Raw genomic sequence first — 23,537 nt, 5'->3', positions numbered from 1 at the left:
CCCCGGTCGCACCCCCCTCGGGCCGTGATCGAATACGGTTCCATCCTCGGTTTCGGGTGCTTTGCAGCCAACCCCCGAGGTGCCCCCCCCGCCTCCAACAGCACCACTTTGGGGGGGTGGGGGGCGCGGACCAGGTGGTAACACGCCGCGAGCCCGCTGATGCCCCCCCCGACCACGGCCACGGTGCGCGGCATTGCGCGGAACTCCGCGCTCCGCGTTTCCCACCGGACCCTTTTCACGACGGGACCGCACTCGGCCACGCCCCTCTCGGCAGCGATTGGTGGAAGGGACGGAGGCGGGGCTGACCGGAGCCAATAGGGAAGCGCCTTGTCTCCTGACGGACGCGCAAGCCACGCCCATATACATATAAACCACGCCCATTCACTGCGTAACCACGCTCTAAGCCACGCCCCCTCTTAAAGGCACACGCCCCCAGCCCCGCTCTGCCCCCCCTCCCCCAACCACCCAAATTGCCTTTATTTTTAATTATTATTATTATTTTTTTTGCCTTTTTTTTAATAAATTTATTCACAAAAGCCCCGTCCCGGGGCAGCGCGGGCTCCTTCCAGCCGCCCCCCAGCTGTCTGCAGTCCCAGGGTCAAAGGGGGTCCCGGCCCCCCCAGGCCCGGCCCTTGGTGTGGGGGGGGGGGGGAAGGGGGGGCTCAGGGCCGGCGGCCGGGGGGGGTCCTGAAGCTCGTAGAAGAGGACGTAGCCTTCACTGGACGGCACCTGGTTCTCACTGATGGGCGAAACTCTGCGGGTGCAGCCTCAGAATGAGGGGGTGGGCGAGGGGGGGGGGGGGAGGGGGGCATAGGGGGCAGCCAGGGGGGGTCCCAGGGTTTGGGTAGGGTTAGGGATTGAGGAAGGAAAGGAGTTGAGGGGGGAGAAAAGGGGGACTCAGGATTTGGGGAGGGGGGTTGGGGGTATGGGGGGGGGAGCGGGGTTGGGAGGGGTGCAGGGTTTGGGGATCTGGTTCAGGGTTTTGGGGGGGGGGGTTTGTGGGTAGAGGGGGGATCCAAGGTTTGGGGGGGGGGGGGGTCCCAGGTTTGGGGTAGGACTGAGGTTTGAGTTGGGGGGCGGTTCAGGGTTCGGGGTCTGGGGAAGCGCATCATGTTTGGGGAGGGGTCCAAGGGGGGTCTGGGGGGTCCCAAGGTTCAGGGCTCACCTACCGGAGTCGTTGTAGAGCCGCCAGCCGGCCGCATCCCGGCACAAGGCGGTGTAATGGCCGTAGTGAACGCTGCCCGAGTGGTTGCACAGCGCGTACAGGCTGTACACCGGGCTGCCTGGAGGGGACAGGGGGCGCACAGAGGGGCTCGGTGCCGCCTTCGGACCCCCCCAGACCCCCCCAAGCCCCCCCAGACCCTTGGCCTCTCTCCTCACCCGCCTTCTCGCTGGCGAACTCGCGCAGGTTGAGCTGCTGCAGGGGGAAATCGACAAAGACGGAGCATTTCTTGATGGAGTACCGAGTGGTGGAGAAACGGTTGAGGTCTGAGAAGCCACCGTTAAGGGACAGCGACCCTAAGAGGAGCCCGACCCCGTCGCCAAAAGCCCCCCCGACCCCACAAGGATACGCAAGCACCAGGACGCGGGGGAAGCGCTGGATCGTCAGCTTCTTGGTGCTGCGCGTGCGCTGCCGGCACTTGTCGCACACAGGGTGCGTTTTTCTGAGTCCAGCTCCTCTTCCTTGGTGAAGAGGTTGAAGCAGTCGTGGAGGGAAACCTTCCCCCCTGCAAAGCTCTTCTGTAGGGGCAGAGCTCGGTTGTGGGGTCGGTGGGGGGGGTGGAGAGGGGGAGAGGGGAGGGAGGGGAGGGAGGAGGGAAGGGGGATGGAGAGGGGAGAGGGGGAAGGATGAGGGGATGGAGGGTGGAGAGAAGGGGAGAGGGGGACGGGGGGGAAGGATGAGGGGGGGATGGAGAGGGGAGGGAGAGGGGATGGAAGGGGGATGGAGAGGGGAGGGAGAGGGGGATGGAAGGGGATGGAGAGGAAGGGAGAGGAAGGGAGGAGGGAAGGGGGATGGAGAGGGGAGGGAGGGAGAGTGGGGAGGGGATGGAGGGTGGAGGGAGGTAGGAGGAATGGAGGGGGAATGGGATGGAGATGGAGAGGGAGGGAGGAGGGAAGGGGGAGAGGGGGACAGGGGGAAGGATGAGGGGATGGAGAGGGGAGGGAATGAGGAGGAAGGAAGGGAGGAGGGGGGATGGAGGGGGGATGGAAGGGGGACAGAGGGGGAGGGAGGGAGGAGGGAAGGGGGAGAGGGGGACGGGGGAAGGATGAGGGGATGGAGAGGGGATGAAGGAGGGAAGGAGGGGGGATGGAGAGTGGGGAGGAGGGGATGGAGAGGGAATGGGATGGAGAGGGAGAGGGAGGGTGGAGGGAAGGGGGTGGGAAGGGGGAGAGGGGGAAGGGGAGGTGATGGAGGGAGGGAGGAGGAATGAGGGGGAATGGGAGGGAGAGAGAGGGTGGAGAGAAGGGAGAGAAGGGGATGGGGGGGGGGGAAGGATGAGGGGGGGATGGAGAGGGGAGGGAGGGAGGAGGAAGGAAAGGAGAAGGGGGGATGGAAGGGGGAGGGAAGGAGGAGGAATGGAGGGGGGATGGAGAGGGAGGACAGAGGAAAAGGAGAGAGGGGGATGGAGGGGGGGGACGGGGGGGCCTCCTCTTACCTTGGGGCATGGGCAGCGAGAGGTCCGCAGAACACCTCGAAGGTGGTGGTGGAGCGGTAACCACACGCCTGGCACTTTAAGCAGCTCTTCAGCTGCCCCACAAAAAGGTCTGTGGGGCAGGGAGGGGGGGGGAAACGACAGGAGGGTGACAATGGGGTGACGGAGGGGTCCGCAGGGGGGGGGGGGGAAGGACACCCCCTGCCTTGGGGGCTGCGCTCACCCACAATCTTGCTGTCTTCCCTCTCCAGGTAGCGCTTCCACATCAGGTTGGCGCGTTTCGTCGTCGCTGTGGGGCGCAGTTTGGGGTCACGAGGGTCCCCACGACCCCACAGCGTCCCCCCCCCGTCCCCCCCCCCCGGGGGTCCCCCCTCCCCACACCTCATGCTCTCACTGTCCTCGGGGTGGGGGCTGCGCCGGGTGTCCGCCAGGATGCTGGGGGTCCTGCGGCCCTTGCGGTTGATCTCGGCGTGCAGTCGGTCCATGAAGAACTTGAGGAACTCCTGGGCGTCCTGCTGGCTGCAAGGGGGGGGGAAAGGGGGGGGGTCAGCACCCATGGGTGCCAATAAACCAACTGCAGGGACGAGGGGAAGCGGCCTCAGGTTTCCCCTACCAGCTCCCAAGCGTGGGGATGAGGGGGAAAACCCATAGGGATCCCCCATGGCACCAAAAGGAGCACCCAGGGGTCTCTGATGGTGGTAACCATAGCAAGGAGCACCCATGGGTGCCCCACGGCACCAACAGGCAGCACCCAGGGGTCTCCAGTGACACTACCCATAATGATAAGCACCCATGGGTGCCCCATGCCACCGAAAGGAGAACCCAGGGGTCACCCATGGCACCCAACCATGGGGATGAGCACCTTTAGGTCCCCCCATGGCACCAACAGGCAGCACCCCAGGGGTCTCTAATGACACCATCCATAGCAATAAGCACCCATGGGTGCCCCATGGCACCAAAAGGAGAACCAGGGGTCACCCATGACACCCAACCATGGGGGATGAGCACCTTTGGGTCCCCCACGGCACCAACAGGCAGCACCTAGGGGTCTCTAAAGACACCATCCATAGTGATAAGCACCCATGGGTGCCCCACAGCACAACAGGCAGCACCCAGGGGTCTCCAATGACACCATCCATAGTGATAAGCACCCATGGGTCCCCCATGGCATCAAAAGGAGAACCCAGGGGTCACCCATGGCACCCAACCATGGGGATGAGCACCTTTGGGTGCCCCCACGGCACCAACAGGGAGCACCCAGGGGTCTCTAATTAACGCCCCAGCACCCATGGGTGCCCCACAGCCTCACCTGTATCCAGTGAAGGAAGGGACGTACTTCTGGAAAATGGCCTTAAAGCGCCCAGGGTTGACGGCCTCGGTGGATTCTGGGTGCCAGAGGGCAGCGATGACATCGGCGAAGGCTGCAGGGATGCTTGGGGGTCAGCATGGAGGTTCTGGAAGGGATTGAAATCGCCTGGGGGCTGGGGGGCAGCACCCTCCCTCAGTGAGCTCCTGTGGGCCGCGGGCTCCGGGCGGCTGCTCCTGGAGGAATTCCTTCCTCAGGCAGAAATCCCGTAACGGTTTTGGTGCTGCTCAGGCACTGCAGCACCGCGTTCATGAAGCACTGCGGGACAGCAAAAGGGACGAGGTGACACCACGGCGTCCCCAGGGATGGCAGCAAGCAGGGACTGGGGGGGGGGGAAAGGAGGGGGGAGCCCAAGTGTGCTTCTTCCAGCATGGAGGGATGGGATGGGATGGAGGGGATGGGATGGAGGGGAGGGGATGGGATGGGATGGGATGGGATGGGATGGGATGGGATGGGATGGAGGGGATGGGATGGGATGGGATGGAGGGGATGGGGTGGGATGGGATGGGATGGGATGGGATGGGATGGGATGGGATGGGATGGGATGGGATGGAGGGGATGGGATGGGATGGGATGGGATGGGATGGGATGGATGGGAGGGGAGGGGATGGGACTGGGATGGGATGGAGGGGATGGGATGGGATGGGATGGAGGGGATGGGATGGGATGGGATGGGATGGAGGGGATGGGATGGGATGGGATGGAGGGGATTGGATGGGATGGGATGGGATGGAGGAGATGGGATGGGATGGGATGGGAGGGGATGGGATGGGATGGGATGGGATGGAATGGGATGGGATGGAGGGGTTGGAATGGGATGGGATGGGATGGAGGAGATGGGATGGGATGGAGGGGATGGGATGGGATGGGATGGGAGGGGATGGGATTTTTGGGCATAATGGGATGGGATGGAGGAGCAGGATGAGGGTGGTGGGGTAGAAGAGGGATGGGATGGAATGGGATGGGATGGGATGGAGATGGGACAGAGATCGAAACGGGATGGGATGGAGATGGGATGGGAGGTGTGGGGACCACAGGTGTGGGGATGTGGGATGGGAGATGTGGGCATATGGAGATGGGGGGTGTGGGATGTGAGGTGTGGCGATGCAGAGGTGGGGAGGTGGATGTGAGGTTATGGGGACCACAGGTGTGGGGATGTGGGATGTAAGGTGTGGGGATACAGGGTGGGGATGTGAGGTGTGGGGATGTGAGGGGCTGGGATTTGGGATGTGAGTTCAGTGGGGACCACAGGTGTGGGGATCTGAGATGCGAGGTGTGGGGATACGGGGATGGGGAGATGGATGTGAGGTTGTGGGGTTGGGATGTGGGATGTTGAGGTCATGGGGACCGCAGGGCTACGGGGATGTGGGGCTGCAAAGGATGAGGATGTGGGATGGTGGGCATCACGAACGGGGGGTTACGGGGATGCTGGGCATGGAAGTGCAGGGAGAGGGGTGTAGATGTGGGGCTGTCACTTGTGTGATTCCAGGCATGGGGACAGCAGGAGGATGGGCATGGAGATACGGGGATGGGGGGCACAGGGACGTGGGGCTGTGGGGCACAGGGATGTGGGGATGCTGTGTATGGGGACGTGGGGATGCTGGGCACAAGGAGACGTGGGAATGGGGGCCACAGGTACATGGGGATGGGGGGCACAGAGATGTGGGGATGGGGGGCACAGAGATGTGGGGATGGGGGGCAGAGGGAGGCAGGGATGGGGGCACCAGGGACAGGCGTGTGCTGGCTGTAGGGACGGGCAGCCATAAGGACCCCAGATGGAATCCTTTGCTTCACCCTTTTCTTACCGTGTTCCCCAAATTCCGGAGTCCAACGTGGCGGATCCCAACAGCAGAGCGTGGTGGGGGGTCTGCAGGGACACAAAACCAGCTCCATCGCCGCCTCCCCCCCCATCAACCCCCCACCCTCAGCACCCAAAATTGGGGGGGGGGGGCGGCCTGGATAGCGGAGCGATTCCTCGACCCCCCCCCCCCCCCCGTTACCCTCGCCGCTCACGAGGAGCAGGCCCCAGCACAGCCGTGTGCAGCACCGACTCGGAGATGTCGGCACCGCGAGGCTGCAGCTGGCGGCGGGGCAGGAGGCTGCGCTGCAGCTTTCGGGGCAGCTCCACCAGCGGGGCGCCTTGGAGGCCAGGCATGGCCTGCGGGATGGGGGCGCGGATGGCAGCGGCACCTCGTTAAGCCGGCGCTCGTTAGCTCTGATCCGATTTCCCTCGGCTATTCTGGGCCGGGTGGAGGGGCTCAACTCGGGCGGGGGGATTAATGAGAGGTAGAGCCACCCTCGGGGACGACGGGGGGGAGCGGAGGAGAACAGGAGATGCGGGGGATGGAGCCAGGAGGCTGCGGGGTCCCCATGGCGCTGCTGTGGGTCTCGACGGCGCCACCAAGGGGGGGACAAATTCTGTCCCTGTTTGCTTTGCCAAAGCTCCAAGCTTTCAGTGCTCCGAAACCCCGCGGCAGCGAGGAAAAACCTCAGAGCAAAGGGATCCCCGACCCCAACCCCATAGAGGGGTGCAGGAGCCCCAGAGCGCAGCATGGGGTGGGGAAATGCCCCCAGAACAGAAGGACCCCCAGCCGGCCTGGGCTGCTGTTCAATGGGGACGTTGGTGGCCCTGCGTGTGGCAGAGGGGGGTTGGAGATTCGTGATCCTTGAGGCCCTTTCCAACCCCGTTCTGTGACTCTGTGACCCAAACCCCCCAGAGGGGCTCAGGAGCCCTAAAGAGCAGCAGGGGGGTGGGGGCAGGAAATCCCCCTTAAGGGATCCCCCAGCAAACCCCCCAAGCAGAGCTCAGCACCCCCAACTCTTACAGCTGCCACCTTCTCCTCGGGCGCTCGGGCCCAACGTGGGGCTGCGGGGCGCGGGGCCGTCGGGGGGGTCGGGGACACGAGTCCTGGCGCAGCCCTCGTGGCGCACAGAGAGCAGCGGGGCGGCGCTTCTGCCATCCAGCCCCGCTCCGACGTTGACCCTCCGTAGAGACGAGCTCCTTTTTAGGGCCAGAGCCCCGGCGCTCAGCGGCTGCCCCCCATCCCTCAGCACCAAACGGCTCAGCGCCGCCGCCACGTCCTCGCCGCTCAGATCCCCGATGCTGACGGATTTGGACCGGCTCAAATTGCTCCTCCTCCTTTCGGTTCCGACGGGTAAAGAGAAGGAAGCTCCTCCCGGCGCCGTCCCTGCCTGCGGGGAGCCGGGAACCCCTCACCCCGTGGTCCGCTTTTAGGGGTCCCCTTCGGCACGTTGAGCCCCGTTTGGTGGCTCGGCCGCGTTCCGGGTCCGATTTCTTGCTTCGTTCTTCCAACGTTCCGGGTCTGGGGGGGAGGAGGCGAAGTTTTGGGGCTGGAGAAAACCCGTTTGGGGCTGAGGTGAAGGAATGGCGCTCCTGGCTCAAGGCCCGGCCCGGCAGCTTGGAGGCGCTTTTGGGTTGAGCGGGTGACGACGGTCGGATCGCGGGCACGACCCAAACGGTGCTCCGAAGCTTGAGGCATGGCTGGGAGGAGCCTGGGGGGGAGATGGAGGGCGCTGGGGGGGGGGGGGAAGGGGGGCTGCGCCCACCTCAGTGCCCCCCCGAGGAGCGCGGCAGGGCGGAGCGTCCCGTCGGCGGGGGCCCTGTGGCACAATGAGAGGGGATGGGGAGCCTTAGGGCCACGCGCCCTGGGACCCGGCCTCCTTGTCCCCCCCTGTCCCCCCTGTCCTCCCCCACCCCACGGCCCCCGCTGCCCCCCGACGGTGACGCCATTCTGCGCCCCATGTTGGCGTCGGCCTCCATCAATGGTGGCGCCGCTCCGTGCTCCGTCTCAGCACCGTCCCCCATTAATGCTGACCCCATCCCACGTCCCACCTCGCCCCAACCAATGGTGGCTCCGTCCCCACTGAACGGTGACCCCGCTCCCTGTCCCAACTCAGCGCCGTCCCCAATGAATGCTGACCCCATTCTGTCTCCCACCCGGGCTCTGGCCCCAACCAATCCTGGGCCCCACTTCATGGTGACCCCATCTCAAAAACCACCCCCCGACCACCACAGCCCCCCCCCCACCCCCCCCGTGTCCCACCCACCCCCCGTCCCCCCATCCCTCTCCCCCCCCGCCCCCTCCCCAAACCCTTCCCCCACCCCATAACCCCACATTCGCCCCCTGCCACCCCTCCCCCCCTCCCAAACAACCCTCCCCCACTCCCCCCTGCTCCCATTCACCTGGACGCAGCTCCCTGCCCTATCAGCCCCTGCCCCCCACCCTACGACCCCCACCCCCCCCATCCCCTTCGGGCCCCCCCTCCCCATCGCTGTCCCTCACACTCTCGCCCCCCCCATCCTCTCTGCCCCCCCTCCCCCCCCCCAAACCTCCCCTGGTCCCATCCCCCCCCTACAGCCCCCCTCACCCCACATCCCCTCCTCATGACCCCCAATCACCTCCCCCTCAACTCAAACCCGCAAACCATCCCCATCCCCCCACCTCACCCCTCTCGGTGCCCCCCGGAACCCATCCCGGCTCCCCCCCCCCTCCTCCCGACCCCTCCGCACCTCCCGCGGGCCGCCATGGCAACAACTCCCGCAGCGCCCGCCGCCATCTTGGCTCCCCCGCCCGCCGCCCCCGCCCACTGCCCGGCCTCGCGCGCCGCACTGCGCATGCGCCAAGTCGAGCCCCGCCCCCTCCGCCTGACGCCTCCGCGTCGCTATGGCGACATGCCGCTTAGCCCCGCCCCTTCCGCTTTAAGGGCACACCGCCCCTTCTGCTCTTAAAGGCGCCGCCGCACTCAATCTTCTTAAAGAAACAGCGCCCTTAATCGGGGCGTTATCAGAGAGTCGCGGTTCTCGCGGTTTGTGTGTGTTGGGGGGTCAGGGGAAGAGAGACCCCAAACTCCCCAGAGTCTGAGGGTTCCCCCCCGTGCGTGGGGGCCCCAGAGCAGCACAGGGGCGTGGTGAGCGCTGCAGAGTTTATTGGAAATGCGGAGGGGGCACAGAATGAGGGGGGCAGGGGGTTGGGGGAGGGCAGCACCTCCTGGGAGGGAGGGGGAAGCCCCCCCCAATGAGCGCCGCTCACTTCTCCTTGTGCTGAATGAGGCCCTTGGCCACCAGGTCGGGGATCTCCACCGCCAGCCATGGACCCAACTGTGGGGGGACACAGTGAGCAGCCCCCCAGGTCACCACCCCCCCCAATCCAGAGGGGATGGGACACGGGGACCCCCCCCCCACTCCCCCCGCCCCCCACACACTCACCCCCAGTGCCATGAGGTGAGCCAAACCAAACTTGGGAACGTTGCGGGCCCACAGGGGCTTGAAGTGGTCGCTGAGGCAGATTTTGCCCCCTCTGCAGGGAGGGGGCAACTGTGAGAGTCCCCCAGAATGAGACCCCTCCTCCCAAAGGAGCTCCCTCCCAAAAAATGAGCACACTCCCCTTGAATGAAGCATCTCCTCCTCAGAGTTCCACCCAAAAATAAGCCCCCTCCTCCACCCCCCCAAAAAAAGAGCAAATCTCCCCAGAAAGGGAATCCTCCCTCCTGAATGAGAATCCCTCCCATACGTGCTGCCCCCCCCGCTTCAAAATCCCTCCTCCACATAACCCCCAAAAAGGAGCAAATTGCACCCAAAACACGAAGCCCCCTCCCCAAAACCGAGCTCAAACCCCCTTGTAGGATCTGCCTCCCCCCCGCCCTCCTCACCCACCTGTACATTTTGGCTGTTTTCCCATCCAGCTCTGGGATGGCGATCTCAGGAGCAGTGTTGGGGTACGTCACCGGGATCTGGGGGGGTTGAGGGGGGGGTCGCACAAACAGGGAAAGCTTGGAGACACTGGGAAAAAAGGGGGAGGGGAGCAGTTTCTCCCTCCCCTCCTCCTCCTCAGCCACACTCACCTCAAAGTCGATGGCAAATTCATACTTGAGCAGCTCATGGATGTGCCAACAGCGCCCGGACCACCTGGGGGGGAAGGGAGGAGGAAATCAGGTCTGGGGGGGGGGGGTCCCGGGGGGCTCCATGCACTGCAGTGCAGCCCCACGCCCCGCCCCCACGGCCTGAAGCCCCGCCCCCACGGACTGACCCCCACCCCCGATTGGTTTAGCCTTCCCGTAACCCCGCCCAATCAACGCAAAGCCACGCCCCTGACCTAAAGCCCCGCCCACCTACGCACCGCGTGCCTTCCGCGTTGGACTCGAGGCGGAACCAGTCATTGTCAGAGGCCTTGTTGTGCTCCACGTACTGCAGGGGGTGACGGGGGGGGAAAGGTTAAAAGGGGGGAAAAGCGGGGGAAAAGCGAAGGGAAAAGATAAAGGAGAAACGGAGGCAAAAGATGGGAAGATTGGAAAAAGAAGGAGTAAAAAACAGGAAAAATGGGTAGGGGGGAAACAGAAATAAATGGGGAAAAAAAAAAGGCGGAAAAAGGAAAGGAAAAAAGTATGGAAAAAAAAAGGGAATAAGGGGAGAAAAAGGGGAAATGGGGGAGGAAAAAAGGAGAAAGCTGGAAAAGGGGAGGGAAGGAAAAGGAAGGGAACTTCCGGGAAACGAAGGGACGCCGCCGCACCTGTATGAGCGCCCGGTATTCCTCCTTGAGGCGCTCGGCCCAACGCTCCCGGTCCCCGCGGCCCCGCCGCCGTCCGCAGCAGCGGCACCGCCGCCACCGCCCGCCGCGCCGCCTCCTCCGCCATCGCGGGGCCCGGAAGCGGCGCTGGCCCGTGAGGGGCGGGGATGACTGCGCCGCCATCTTGGCCGCGGGCGGAAATGACGCAAAGGGGGCGGGGAGAAGAAAGAGCGCCGCCATCTTGGAGAAAGGGCGCGGACGGAAGCGCCGCCATCTTGGTGAAGGGCTGGAGGGCGCCGCCGCCATGTTTACTGCGGGTACGAGGCGACGTTGCCTGAGGAGCCGCCATCTTTAGTGCTGGCAGCGCTCATGGCGGCGGCCTTCAGCTGCACTTTGGTTTTTTTTCCCCATTTTTCCTTTTTTTCTCTCTCCCCTTTTTTCCTCTTCTTTCTCCCCTCTTTATTTCTCTTTCTCCCCATTTTTCCCTTTCACCCCCCCAATTTTTCCTATTCATTTCCCTTCTCCCCCCTTTCTTACTTCTTATTTCCCCCTTTAATTTCCTTTACTTTCCATTTTTCTCTCCTTCTTTCATTTTTCCTTTCTTTCTTTACCTTTTTTCCCCACTTTTCTCCTCCCCTCTTTCCTCTTTTTTCCCATTTTCATTTCCCTCAGAGCTCCCCTTTTTCCCTCTTTTCTGCTTCTCTTTCCCTTCCCCCCTTTTCTCCCCCCCCTTTCTTTTCGTTCCCCCCCGTCCCAAGAGCTGAGCACTCCCATATCCCCATTTCCCCATATCCCCATTATTCCCCTCTCTCCCTTCACCCCATATCCCCCATCCCTGCCCCACATCTCCACGCGCCCCACGTCCCAACAACCCCCATCCCTCCACCCACCCCACAGCTCCGTATCCCCAACACACACACGCACCCTCCACAGCAGCTCCATGCTTTATTCCCCCCGTATCATCACTGTGGGGCTCAGCCCCATTCTTATGGGGGCTCGGTCCCCCTTCCTATGGGGCTCGGTCCTTCTCCGTGCCTCCAATTTTCCCCAAATCCAGAAGGGAGGAGAACAGCCCCAGCACGTTGCTGCGTAGCTCCTGAGCCAAAGGCCTCAGCTGCACCTCTGCACGCTCAGCATAAGCCCTGTGGGACACAGGGGGGCTTAGTTCGGGGGGGGGGGTCCCTATGGGGCCGCCCCACATCCCAGCCCCACACGTACTTGGCCTGCTGCTGGATCTCGTCCCGCCCGCAGGCGCTGGGGCAGCTCTTTGGTGATGAAGTCGCTCAGGGTCTGGAAGTGGCGGCTCAGGAGGGTGGTGGTGTCTGGGGGGCTCTCCGGGGGGTCTTCGGTTTGGGGCAACGGCCGCGGCCCCCACATGGCACACACACAGCAGCAGCAGCGCCGCGACCCACAGACGTTTCATGGCAGTGGCTGAGGGTGGTGGTGGCCATGGGGCACCGTCCCCTTTCCAGGGGGCTGCGCCCCATATTGGTTGGCCACAGCCCACCCCATTGCCCCGGAGCCACCCCACAACCCCTGCCTTGCTCCCACCTGTGCCCCACGGCTCCATTCCGCCCCGCAGCCCCATCTCACCCTATGGTCCCGTTCCACGCCACAGCCCTGTCCCCCCCCAGCCCCATCCTGCCCACCCGCCTCGCAGTCCCACCCCGCAGCCCCTCACCAGAGCAGAACTGAAGACAGCGGTGCCTCTTGAGGACTTCAGGTCCTTTTATCCCCCTGCTCAGCCCCCGCCCCTGGGTTGGGGGGCTGTGCCTGGGTAAACACCGCAGGGTTAAGGGTCACCGGTGGGGAGGAACAGCCCCACCTCAGCCCCATTGCGGGCGGCCCCGTGCCAAGGGGTCCCAGCCCTGTGACCCCTGGTGGCTCCTCATGGGGGTGAGGGGTGACACAAGCAGTATCTCCATGGCATGTTGCTACCCCACAGTTGTGCCCCAGGAACGCCCCCCCTTGTAGCCCCCTGGCCGCCCTCTCTCCATGATCCCATTTCTGTGTGTGTGTGTAGATGGAAGGGTCATTGGTGGGTGCTGCCCACCCACCCACCCCCCAATCGCTGTTACCACCCGGGGGGTCAAAGGTCGTTGTCCACCCTTATCACTGACCCTCGGCCATGGTGTGACAGCGTCACACGCAGCCACCATAGGGGACACTGCTGCTGTTTGGGGACAACGTGTTCAAAGGGCCACAGGGGTGGCTCTGGGGGCAACATCCATCTGTCCCCAATGGGTGGTGGGGGCCCTTTCCTGGAAAATACACAGAGGGACACAGGAAGGGACATGGGGGGGGTCCAGGGACGTGGGGAGAGGAGATGGGGCAGACAAGAAGGCGGGGGGACAGAAAGGGGACACGGTGGGGGCAGTGGGGAGGGGGATGCAGGAAGGGGACATGGCGTATGGATAGGGGACATGGGGGGGGGTGGGCAGTGGGCACAGGGAGGGGCGTAGGGACGCTGAGAGGGGGCACAAAGAGGGACATGATGGGGGTGTAGGGAGGTGACACACGAAGGATACGGGGACGCGCGGAAGAGACGCAGGCTGTGCCCGCGGGGAGGCGGGAGAGAACAGAGGGGACGCAAAAAGGGAGGCGGAACTCGGAAACTGCGGAACTGTGCCACGATGGGGGCGGATTCCGGGGGGACGACGGAGCGCGGTGCACCGCTCCTTCGGGCTCAGCCAATGGGAGCGCAGCGCTGCCCGCACCCAAAATGGCGGCCGTCCCACCCCTCCGCCTGAGCCAATGGGAGGGCAGCGTTGCCCGCACTCAAGATGGCGGCCTCGGCCTCAGCGTGGGCGCGGCCTCACGAATCCCTTCCGGCTGCGCTGCCCCCACCTGCGATGGCGGCGCCCACAGCGCTCGGGGGGGGCGGGCGGCGGCCGTAGGGCCGGGCCGGGCCGGGGGGGGGGAATGGGGAACGCGTGGGGTCCCGCCGTGCCCCGAGCACCGCGCCGGGGGGAGAATCTGGGGAACCCGGGGAGCTTCGATGAGCTGCACCGACAGTGCAAAGGTTGGGGGGGAGGAGCCGCGGGGGGGTGGGGGGGGGGGGAAATGGGGGAGTGGGGAGCGGAACGTGGGGGGGCAGATGGGGAGAATTGGGGGGGGGGGGGGCAGAGCTGGGGGGGCTTTTGGGTGGGGGTGGGGGGTTGGGGGGGGCTTTGGGGTCACAGGGACGCGGGGGGGGGGGGCGGAATGGGGGCGGGCGGAGGGGAATGGGGGGCATTGAGGGGCACGGGGGAGTTGTGGGTGGGCATTGGGGACAAAGGGGGGCCGCTTGGGGGCATTGGGGGGCGTTTGGGGGGGCATTGAGGGAACAGAACGGGTGGGTGCAGTTGGGGGGCAGTTTGTGGTGGGGTTTTGGGGGGGAGGTTGGGGGTCTCCCCTCGATGTCCCCACGCCGTTTTCCTTCTCTCCCCACAGAGGTTTTCCCACAGCAGATGGAGGGCGTGAAGCTGATCGTCAACAAAGCCCTCAGCAGCCACTTCCAGGTCTTGGGGGGGGGGGGGGAAACACAGCGATGGGAGGGGGGCACAAAGTGCCACCACGTCCCTGTCCGCCCTCCCCACCCCCCAAAGGCACTGATGCTGTCCCCCCCCCCCCCACAGGTGACACACACGGTGCACATGAGCACCCTGGGCCCTTCTAATTACCACTTCAATGCCACCTCGTTGGGGACCGGCAGCTGGGGCCCACTGAGGTGAGGGGACCCCGAAGTGGAGCCTTGGTGGGGGGGGGGCTTCCAGGGGGTCTGTGGGGTGAGTGGTCCTGGGGTGGCTTTGGGGCGACCCTGGGGTGGCTGCAGGGCACGGAAAGGAGCAAACCGTGTGTCCGAGGGATGGCAGTGGGGTGGTGTGGGGCAACGAGGGCACAGTTGGTGCAAGGGAGAGGTGGCACGGTGTCCTTGTCACCCCCCTGAGCCCGTCCCCCATCATCCCCAAGGCATTCCCCACTCTGGTGGGGGACATGGACAACAGCGGCAGCCTCAACGCGCAGATCCTGCATCTCCTGGCCGAGCGCATCCGCACCAAAGCTGTCTTCCAGGTGGGGCTGGTTTTTTTTTGGGGGGGGGGGGGGGGGGTGACAACAGGGCAGGGGTGTCACCGTCACCCATTGGATCCTATCCCCCAAACCCCCATTCAGACCCACCAGGCGAAATTCGTCACCTGGCAATTTGACGGCGAGTACCGCGGGGACGACTGCACAGCCACCCTGACGCTGGGCAACCCCGACCTCCTCGGCGGGGTCTGGTAAATGGGGCGCCCCCCCTACCTCAGTGTCCCCCCCCCCTAAAGTCCCCTTGTGGGGCCATCGAAGCCACCGGGCGCTGAGGTCCCGCTGTCCCTGCAGTGATCCTGGTGGCACATTTCCTTCAGAGCATCACCTCCCGCCTGGTGCTGGGTGGGGAGATGGTTTACCACCGGCGGCCGGGGGAGGAAGGAGCCATCCTGACACTGGCAGGGAAATACACCGGTAATGGGGCACCTGGATGCTGGTGACACCGCGTCGTCCCCAGGGGTGTCCTCACGTCCCATTGCCCGTCCTCTCGTTTCTTTCTTCCAGCTTCCAAGTGGGTGGCGACGCTCAATGTTGGCTATGGTGGCGCCCATGCGAGTTACTACCACAAAGCCAACGAGCAGGTGGGCATCTGGGCTGCTGTGGGGTGGAGAACAGCGGTGCCCTGGGGTGGTTGGGTTGGAGGAGATCCTGAAGACCAGGGGACTGGGGGGGTCACAACATGGATGGATTGGAAAGGGGCCCAAAGACCAGGGAACTGTGGGATCTCAGTGGTTGGGTTGGAAAGGATCCCAAAGACCAGGAGACTGGGGGGTCACAACGTGGTTGGGTTGGAAGGGGGCTCAAGGACCACAGAACTGGGTTGGGAAGGACCTGGAAGGATGCGGAATCACGGAGGCGTTGGGGGTTTGGGCTCAACTACGGGAAGCCGTGGGTTGATGGAAGGTTTGGGTTGGGAAGGACCCCAAAGCTGGCAGGTGAACGGGATCAGAGCGCCGTTGCAATGTGGGGGGCTCTAAGGACCACAGAACCGTGGGGTCGCAGCACAGTTGGGTTGGAAGGGACCTCAGCCCCCCCCGGGCCCCCCAACCCCTCACGCTGGTGCCCCCCAGGTGCAGGTCGGCGTGGAGCTGGAGGCCAACACGCGGCTGCAGGACACCACCTTTGCTTTTGGCTACCAGCTCAACCTGCCGCAGGCCAACGTCGTCTTCAGAGGTGAGTGAGGGGCTGCAGCCACCCCCCCCCCCCCCCCCGTGTGACCCCAGCCGCTCACTCCCACCCCCCCTTTCCCCCCCCCAGGGCTTCTGGACAGTAACTGGAGCGTCGGGGCAGTGCTGGAGAAGAAGCTGCCCCCCCCTGCCCGTCACGTTGGCTCTGGGCGCTTTCCTCAACCATTGGAAGAACCGTTTCCACTGCGGCTTCAGCGTCATCGTGGGCTGAGGGCCGGCGCTGCCACCGTCCTGCTCAGGGAGCCACCGTGCCACAGGGGAACCCGGCACCCACCCCAGGGCCGCCCCGCCCCACAGCCCGGCTGGGGTCTGCCAGCACCGTGGGACGCAGCGTCGGCACCAGGAGGATCTTTGGGTTGACGCGGCCGCGGTCGGGGCTTCCATCCCGCCCACCCCGGAGCCTGCTCTGCCTCAGTTTCCCCCCCTTTGGCCACGCGGGGAGGGGCTGGAAGCGCCCTGCAGAGCGCAGCCACAGAGCCTGGAAAAAATAAAAGAGCTTTACTCTGCCCTGCAAAGTGCGATGGAGCCCCGCGGGGCGCGAGGGGACGGGGGCTGAGCGCCTGGCTGGGCTTCAGCTGATGATTTCGGAGAGCAGCGGCGTCATGCTGGAGAGCTGCTGGATGTGGAGGATCTGCCGCGTGTTCTCCACCTTCAGGGTCTGCAGCTCCGTCAGCAGCAGCAGCAGCTTGGCGTAGAGGAACCTGGGCCGGGGAGCAGCTGCTGGGCGCCCCGTGGTGCTGGGGGCGCTTTGGGGAGCGCGCGGTGCTGGGGACGAGCAGGAGGAGCTGGGAGCCATGTGTGGTGGTGGGGATGGCGGGGTGGCATTGGGGAGCACGTGAGGCATAGGGGTGAGCGGGTGGCACCAAGAGCCACATCGAGTGTGGGGGGGATGTGTGAAAGTGGGGACGACCGCGTGGGTTTGGGGATCAGAGGTGGAGCTGGGGAGCAGATGGTGGCCATGGCGGCTACCTGCCCTCAGGCATGGGGTGCTGGTGGTCGATGTAGCTCTTGAGCGTGAGGGCCACCTTCTCCTGCAGCTGGTCAATGAAATCCCGCTGGGTGACGCTGGCGTGGTCTGGGGGGCAATGGGGGGGCCGTCAGCTGGCAGCCGGGGGGGAGGGAGCCCACGGCGGCCACCACGTCCCCTACCTGGCGAGAAGAGCAGCATGGCCAGCAGCAGGACGTACTCAGCCTCGTGCAGCCGCAGCTTCTTCAGGCTGACGTGGAATTTGAGCAGCGGCTCCAGGTAGATCTGCTGGAAGCCGGCTGTGCAGAGCGAGGGGACCTGTGAGCCCAGATGGGGACACCGGCCGCCCCTCTGCCCCCTCAGCGCTCACCCAGAGCTCCGTCCTCCATGGTGAAGCAGTGCTGCCCGCACTCCCAGGCGTTGGTTTTTTCATTGAACACCGTGTTGGATTGGATCTGGCAGATGCCCAGCGTGGCTCCTTTGAGCAGCGAGATCTGGTCATCGATGGGCAGCCCTCTGTGTGGGGACAAGGGGACAGGAGTGGGGATGGGGCCACGTTGGGTTGTGGCGTGGGGTGGAGGGATGGCATTGGGTTGGGTTGTTGGATTGAGTGGAGGAACAACGTTGGGTTTGGGATGGCGTTGGATTTGGGATGGTGTTGATTTGGATGGTGTTTGGATTTGGGATGGGGTTGGATTTGGAATGGCGTTGGATTTGGGATGGCCGCCCTGGCCCCACGCTCACCTGAACGCTGGGATCTCCTTGGCAAACCTGATGACCTGCTGGATCATGAAGGTGCTGTTGTGGGCGATGTAGAGCAGGATGGAGAAGACTTCGGGCAGCACATCCTCATCCAGGCAGTTCAACTGTGGGACCAGGGGTGCCGAAGGGACGCCCGGTCCGGGGGGGCTCTGGGAGTGCAGGTCGGGGACGCAGAGACGCACAGCAGGCTGTGGGCAGAGCTGTGGGGTCAGCAGCAGCCCGGGGCTGGACACCGACGGCGCCGTGGTTCCCAGCTCACCCGGGTAGTGCTGGAACTGGGAGATGCAGGAGTCGAAGGTGCGTTTGCGTGCGGCGATGAGGATGCTGATGAGCTCCTGCTGCTCCTCCGTCAGCCCCCTGGGCTGCGCCCGTGCCAACCTCCGCTGCAGCCGCAGCGCCCGGCGCCGGCCCACGGCCCTCCTCTGACATGATCACTGCGCCCCACACGTGTCAGCAGCGCCAGGCTGGTGGCCATGGTCACCACCACCGGGCGCACGGAGCTGCTGGGCTGCCACCATCCCTCCCTCGTCTCACAGCCCTGTGCCTTCAGCTTGCTCCCCTGTCCTCTGTGGCCCCTCTGGGTCCCTTCTCCCTTCTGTGCAGCAGGGTCCCCCAAACACCCCCCTACTCTCAATGGCCTTTGTCCCACCTTGATCTCCCATCACACCATCTGAGTCCCCCGCATTCCCTCTCTCTGTCTCCTGTCGTCCCACCCAAGCCCCCATCTCAGCCCCCAGTGCCCAACTCCGTCCCTCCTCATCCCTTCCACCCTCACATCCCTGTTTCCCCCCATCCCCTCTTCACCCCCATCCCCTCCCATCCCCTCTCTATCAAAGCCCCTTTCTCCACCCCAGTGTCCCCCCTTGTCCCTACTCCCCCCCCTCCCTCCTCCCCCCACACCCTCCCCCATGGCGCCACTCACTGTCCTTCCTCATCCCCACGTCGAGGCACTTCTGCAGGCGGCACGCCTGGCACTGCCGGCGCTTGGCCTTGGTTATGGGGCAGCTCCGGGAGAAAGGGCAGGTGAAGTGCACAGCCTTAAGGATGGAGCGCCTGGGGGTCACGGGGATGTGGGGTTATGGGTGAGGGGAGTCGTGGGGCTGGGAGTCGGGGGGCTGGAGGGAGGCAGGAGAGGGGGGACGAGAGGACGGGGAGTTGGGGACAGGGGGATGGGGAGCGAGGGACGAGGGAATCTGGGATGTGGGGACGTGGAGAGGAGATGTGGGATGAGGGGATGTGGGATGTGGGGACACGGGGGCAGAGCTGAGCCGTGACAACCGGCGCCGTGCCCTGGGGGCAGAGCAGCGCTCAGGTTGGGGACGCCGCTGTCCCCGCTGCGCCTTCGCGTCCGCTTTCGCCCCGTGCCGTCCTCTCTCGCCGCCCCCCCCCCGTCCCCTTCCGTCCCCCCTCGTCCTGCCCAGCCCCGTCCCACCTGAAGAACCCTTTGCACCCTTCGCAGCTCATCACATGGAAGTGGTACCCGGTGGCGCGGTCCCCGCACACGGCGCACACCTTCGGCTCCTCGGGGACGTCGGGTGACACCGGGGCAGCGCTGCGCCCCGGGGCTGTCCGGGTCCGAGAGGCTGGACAGGGACATGGCTGGGGACGGGGACGGGGCCGTCAGGGGGTGATGGAGGGGCCGCGTCCACAAGGGGACCCTGCGGGCACAGCGCCTGCGGGACGACGGTGACGTTGCCATGGTGTGACGCCCGGCCCTGCCCCGGCGCCGCGTCCCCTCCCTGTCCCCTCAAAGCCTCCTCGTCCCACCGGCCCCACAGGCTGAGCCACAGGGAGAAGGAGCCCTCCGCTACCTGGGCCGCTGTGCCCGCTGTCACCGCTGTGCTGGCGTCCCCAAAGTCCCCGCTGTTGGGGGCTTGTCACCGCTCCACGATCGTCCCCTCTGTAGCCCCGTGGACTTTGAACTTTGAACTTGAGCTGCGGGGAGGCGGGGATGGGTGGCACGTGGGGACGGGTGGGGACATGGGTGGCACGTGGGGATGGGCAGGGGATGGCGCTGAATAGGGACGGGTGGGGGGGCAGGGGGAGGGAGGTAAGGGACAAGAAGGGGGACAGGGATGGGACAAGCACAGGGATGGGGAGACATGGGGACAGGGGTGGGGGGGAAGCAGGGGAGAGGCTTTAGGATAAAGGTATGGGGACAGGGGACACAGAGGGGGCAGGGATGGGGACAAAGTCATGGACAGGGTGGGACTTGGGGATGGGAAGGGGGGGACAAAGCCAGGCTTGCTCTCCTTTGGGTGTCCATGGTGTCCCCCCAGGGGTTTGGGTTGCACTTTTAGGAGACCCCTCTCCTCCCATTGGGGTTTTCTGGGTGTTCTGAGTGCCCCATAAGGGGCTTGGGGGGCGCAGCTTTGGGCATGGGGCGCTCCCTGCCCTGGGTGGGGGGCCTTGGGGGTGCAGCCTTGGACGGCCCCAGTGACCCTGCAGGGTTTTAGGGTGCACCTTTGGGCGCTCCTTGCCCATTATTGATGCTGGGGGGGCTTCTGGGATGTGGTTGGGTTGGAAGGGATCTCAGGAAATACAGAACTGTGGAACCATTGGGGTTTTGGTTCACAGCATCAAAAGTGATGGAATGGGAAGGGACCCAAAAGACGGACGGAGGCAGGGGATCAGAGCGCAGCTGTGTTGAGAGCGGCTCTAAAGAGCACAGAGGCAGGAAAGAGAAAAGAGCTTTACTGTGCCCTGCAAAGCGCGACGGAGCCCCTTCATGGGGACGGGGGCTGAGCGCCTGGCTGGGCTTCAGCTGATGATTTCGGAGAGCAGCGGCGTCATGCTGGAGAGGTCCTGGATGTGGAGGATCTGCCGCGTGTTCTCCATCTTCAGGGTCTGCAGCTCCGTCAGCAGCAGCAGCAGCTTGGCGTAGAGGAACCTGGGCCGGGGAGCAGCTGCTGGGCGCCCCGTGGTGCTGGGGGACGATTTGGGGAGCGCGCGGTGCTGGGGACGAGCAGAGGAGCTGGGAGCCACGTGTGGCGTTGGAGATGGCGGGGGTGGCATTGGGGAGCACGTGAGGCATAGGGGATGAGCAGATGGCACCAAGAGCCACATTGAGTGTGGGGGGGATGTGTGAAGGTGGGGACGACCGCGTGGGTTTGGGGATCAGAGGTGGTGCTGGGGAGCAGATGGTGGCCGTGGCGGCTACCTGCCCTCGGGCATGGGGGTGCTGGTGGTCGATGTAGCTCTTGAGCGTGAGGGCCACCTTCTCCTGCAGCTGGTCAATGAAATCCCGCTGGGTGACGCTGGCGTGGTCTGGGGGGCGATGGGGGGCCGTCAGCTGGCGGCCGGGGGGAGGGAGCCCACGGCGGCCACCACGTCCCCTACCTGGCGAGAAGAGCAGCATGGCCAGCAGCAGGACGTACTCAGCCTCGTGCAGCCGCCAGCTTCTTCAGGCTGACGTGGAATTTGAGCAGCGGCTCCAGGTAGATCTGCTGGAAGCCGGCTGTGCAGAGCGAGGGGACCTGTGAGCCCAGATGGGGACACGGCCGCCCCTCTGCCCCCTCAGCGCTCACCCAGAGCTCCGTCCTCCATGGTGAAGCAGTGCTGCCCGCACTCCCAGGCGTTGGTTTCCTCGTTGAACACCGTGTTGGATTGGATCTGGCAGATGCCCAGCGTGGCTCCTTTGAGCAGCGAGATCTGGTCATCGATGGGCAGCCCTCTGTGTGGGGACAAGGGGACAGGAGTGGGATGGGGCCACGTTGGGTTGTGGCACGGGGTGGAGGGATGGCATTGGGTTGGGTTGTTGGATTGAGTGGAGGAACAACGTTGGGTTTGGGATGGTGTTGGATTTGGGATGGGGTTGGGTTTGGAATGGCGTTGGATTTGGGATGGTGTTGATTTGGGATGGTGTTGGATTTGGGATGGCATTGATTTGGGATGGCCGCCCCGGCCCCACACTCACCTGAACGCTGGGATCTCCTTGGCGAACCTGATGACCTGCTGGATCATGAAGGTGCTGTTGTGGGCGATGTAGAGCAGGATGGAGAAGACTTCGGGCAGCACATCCTCATCCAGGCAGTTCAACTGTGGGGACCAGGGGTGCTGAAGGGACGCCCGGTCCGGGGGGGGCTCTGGAGTGCAGGTCGGGGACGCAGAGACGCACAGCAGGCTGTGGGCAGAGCTGTGGGGTCAGCAGCAGCCCGGGGCTGGACAACCGACGGCGCCGTGGTTCCCAGCTCACCCGGTAGTGATGGAACTGGGAGATGCAGGAGTCGAAGGTGCGTTTGCGTGCGGCGATGAGGATGCTGATGAGCTCCTGCTGCTCCTCCGTCAGCCCCCTGGGCTGCGCCCGTGCCAACCTCCGCTGCAGCCGCAGCGCCCGGCGCCGGCCCACGGCCTCCTCTGACATGATCACTGCGCCCCACACGTGGTCAGCAGCGCCAGGCTGGTGGCCATGGTCACCACCACCGGGCGCACGGAGCTGCTGGGCTGCCACCATCCCTCCCTCGTCTCACAGCCCTGTGCCTTCAGCTTGCTCCCCTGTCCTCTGTGGCCCCTCTGGGTCCCTTCTCCCTTCTGTGCAGCAGGGTCCCCCAAACACCCCCCATACTCTCAATGGCCTTCGTCCCACCTTGATCTCCCATCGCAGCATCTGAGTCCCCTGCATTCCTTCTCTCTGTCTCCTGTCGTCCCACCCAAGCCCCATCTCAGCCCCCAGTGCCCAACTCCGTCCCTCCTCATCCCTTCCACCCTCACATCCTGTTTCCCCCCATCCCCACTTCACCCCCATCCTCTCCCATCCCCTCTCTCTCAATGCCACTCTCCCACACCCGGGGTCCCCCCTTGTCCCCACTCCCCCATTTCCTCTTCCCCCCATGCCCACCCCCATGGCGCCACTCACTGTCCTTCCTCATCCCCACGTCGAGGCACTTCTGCAGGCGGCACGCCTGGCACTGCCGGCGCTTGGCCTTGGTTATGGGGCAGCTCCGGGAGAAAGGGCAGGTGAAGTGCACAGCCTTAAGGATGGAGCGCCTGGGGGTCACGGGGATGTGGGGTTATGGGTGAGGGGAGTCGGGGGGCTGGGAGTCGGGGGGCTGGAGGGAGGCAGGAGAGGGGGACAAGAGGACGGGGAGTTGGGGACAGGGGGATGGGGAGCGAGGGACGAGGGAATCTGGGATGTGGGGACGTGGAGAGGAGATGTGGGATGAGGGGATGTGGGACGTGGGGACACGGGGGCAGAGCTGAGCCGTGACAACCGGCGCCGTGCCCTGGGGGCAGAGCAGCGCTCAGGTTGGGGGACGCCGCTGTCCCCGCTGCGCCTTCGCGTCCGCTTTCGTCCCGTGCCGTCCTCTCTCGCCGCCCCCCCGTCCCCTTCCGTCCCCCCCTCGTCCTGCCCAGCCCCGTCCCACCTGAAGAACCCTTTGCACCCTTCGCAGCTCATCACATGGAAGTGGTACCCGGTGGCGCGGTCCCCGCACACGGCGCACACCTTCGGCTCCTCGGGGACGTCGGTGACACCGGGGCAGCGCTGAGCCCCGGGGCTGTCCGGGTCCGAGAGGCTGGACAAGGACATGGCTGGGGACGGGGACGGGGCCGTCAGGGGGTGATGGAGGGGCCGCGTCCACAAGGGGACCCTGCGGGCACAGCGCCTGCGGGACGACGTGTGACGTTGCCATGCTGTGACGCCCGGCCCTGCCCCGGCGCCGCGTCCCCCTCCCTGTCCCCTCAAAGCCTCCTCGTCCCACCGGCCCCACAGGCTGAGGCACGGGGAGAAGGAGCCCTCCGCTACCTGGGCCGCTGTGCCCGCTGTCACCGCTGTGCTGGCGTCCCCAAAGTCCCCGCTGCTGGGGGCTTGTCACCGCTCCACGATCGTCCCCTCTGTAGCCCCGTGGACTTTGAACTTTGAACTTGAGCTGCGGGGAGGCGGGGATGGGTGGCACGTGGGGACGGGTGGGGACATGGGTGGCACGTGGGGATGGGCAGGGGATGGCGCTGAATGGGGGACGGGTGGGGGGCAGGGGGGAGGGAGGTAAGGGACAAGAAGGGGACAGAGAT

At 65.1% G+C, this 23,537-nt stretch overlaps 5 protein-coding genes across 5 annotated transcripts; 1 reads left to right on the top strand and 4 right to left on the bottom strand.

Moving 5' to 3' along the window:
- Positions 1 to 528: 528 nt before the first annotated feature.
- On the bottom strand, positions 529 to 7,531 carry USP21 (ubiquitin specific peptidase 21). The gene is given in 14 exon segments (XM_048928911.1): positions 529 to 754; positions 1,166 to 1,283; positions 1,381 to 1,654; positions 1,657 to 1,760; positions 2,683 to 2,766; positions 2,878 to 3,173; positions 3,964 to 4,086; positions 4,150 to 4,238; positions 4,240 to 4,278; positions 5,826 to 5,857; positions 5,860 to 5,943; positions 6,034 to 6,178; positions 6,845 to 7,468; positions 7,470 to 7,531. Coding segments are annotated over 14 exon segments (2,289 nt in total). The 5' UTR covers positions 7,521 to 7,531.
- Positions 7,532 to 8,695: 1,164 nt separating this feature from the next.
- On the bottom strand, positions 8,696 to 10,699 carry UFC1 (ubiquitin-fold modifier conjugating enzyme 1). The gene is given in 7 exon segments (XM_048929374.1): positions 8,696 to 9,139; positions 9,248 to 9,338; positions 9,695 to 9,771; positions 9,883 to 9,946; positions 10,158 to 10,225; positions 10,548 to 10,601; positions 10,603 to 10,699. Coding segments are annotated over 7 exon segments (495 nt in total). The 5' UTR covers positions 10,672 to 10,699; the 3' UTR covers positions 8,696 to 9,067.
- A 771-nt stretch (positions 10,700 to 11,470) lies between these two features.
- On the bottom strand, positions 11,471 to 11,975 carry LOC125685775 (apolipoprotein A-II-like). Its single transcript, XM_048929153.1, is given in 4 exon segments — positions 11,471 to 11,686; positions 11,763 to 11,785; positions 11,787 to 11,901; positions 11,903 to 11,975. Coding segments are annotated over 4 exon segments (336 nt in total). The 5' UTR covers positions 11,968 to 11,975; the 3' UTR covers positions 11,471 to 11,553.
- A 1,459-nt stretch (positions 11,976 to 13,434) lies between these two features.
- TOMM40L (translocase of outer mitochondrial membrane 40 like) lies at positions 13,435 to 16,117 on the top strand. Its single transcript, XM_048929245.1, is given in 11 exon segments — positions 13,435 to 13,566; positions 13,977 to 14,044; positions 14,162 to 14,219; positions 14,222 to 14,253; positions 14,496 to 14,597; positions 14,697 to 14,797; positions 14,899 to 15,026; positions 15,117 to 15,193; positions 15,683 to 15,785; positions 15,870 to 15,919; positions 15,921 to 16,117. Coding segments are annotated over 11 exon segments (909 nt in total). The 5' UTR covers positions 13,435 to 13,466; the 3' UTR covers positions 16,011 to 16,117.
- A 165-nt stretch (positions 16,118 to 16,282) lies between these two features.
- On the bottom strand, positions 16,283 to 23,392 carry LOC125685813 (nuclear receptor subfamily 1 group I member 3-like). The gene is given in 10 exon segments (XM_048929243.1): positions 16,283 to 16,500; positions 16,769 to 16,874; positions 16,949 to 17,065; positions 17,137 to 17,282; positions 17,511 to 17,944; positions 17,946 to 17,962; positions 18,451 to 18,581; positions 18,961 to 19,061; positions 19,063 to 19,127; positions 23,272 to 23,392. Coding segments are annotated over 9 exon segments (1,245 nt in total). The 5' UTR covers positions 19,126 to 19,127; positions 23,272 to 23,392; the 3' UTR covers positions 16,283 to 16,370.
- Positions 23,393 to 23,537: the final 145 nt, after the last annotated feature.

This window comes from Lagopus muta, chromosome 29 (assembly GCF_023343835.1).
Source record: "Lagopus muta isolate bLagMut1 chromosome 29, bLagMut1 primary, whole genome shotgun sequence".
In the NCBI taxonomy this organism is placed as follows: domain Eukaryota; kingdom Metazoa; phylum Chordata; class Aves; order Galliformes; family Phasianidae; genus Lagopus; species Lagopus muta.
This window is presented reverse-complemented; position numbering and strand designations above follow the sequence as displayed.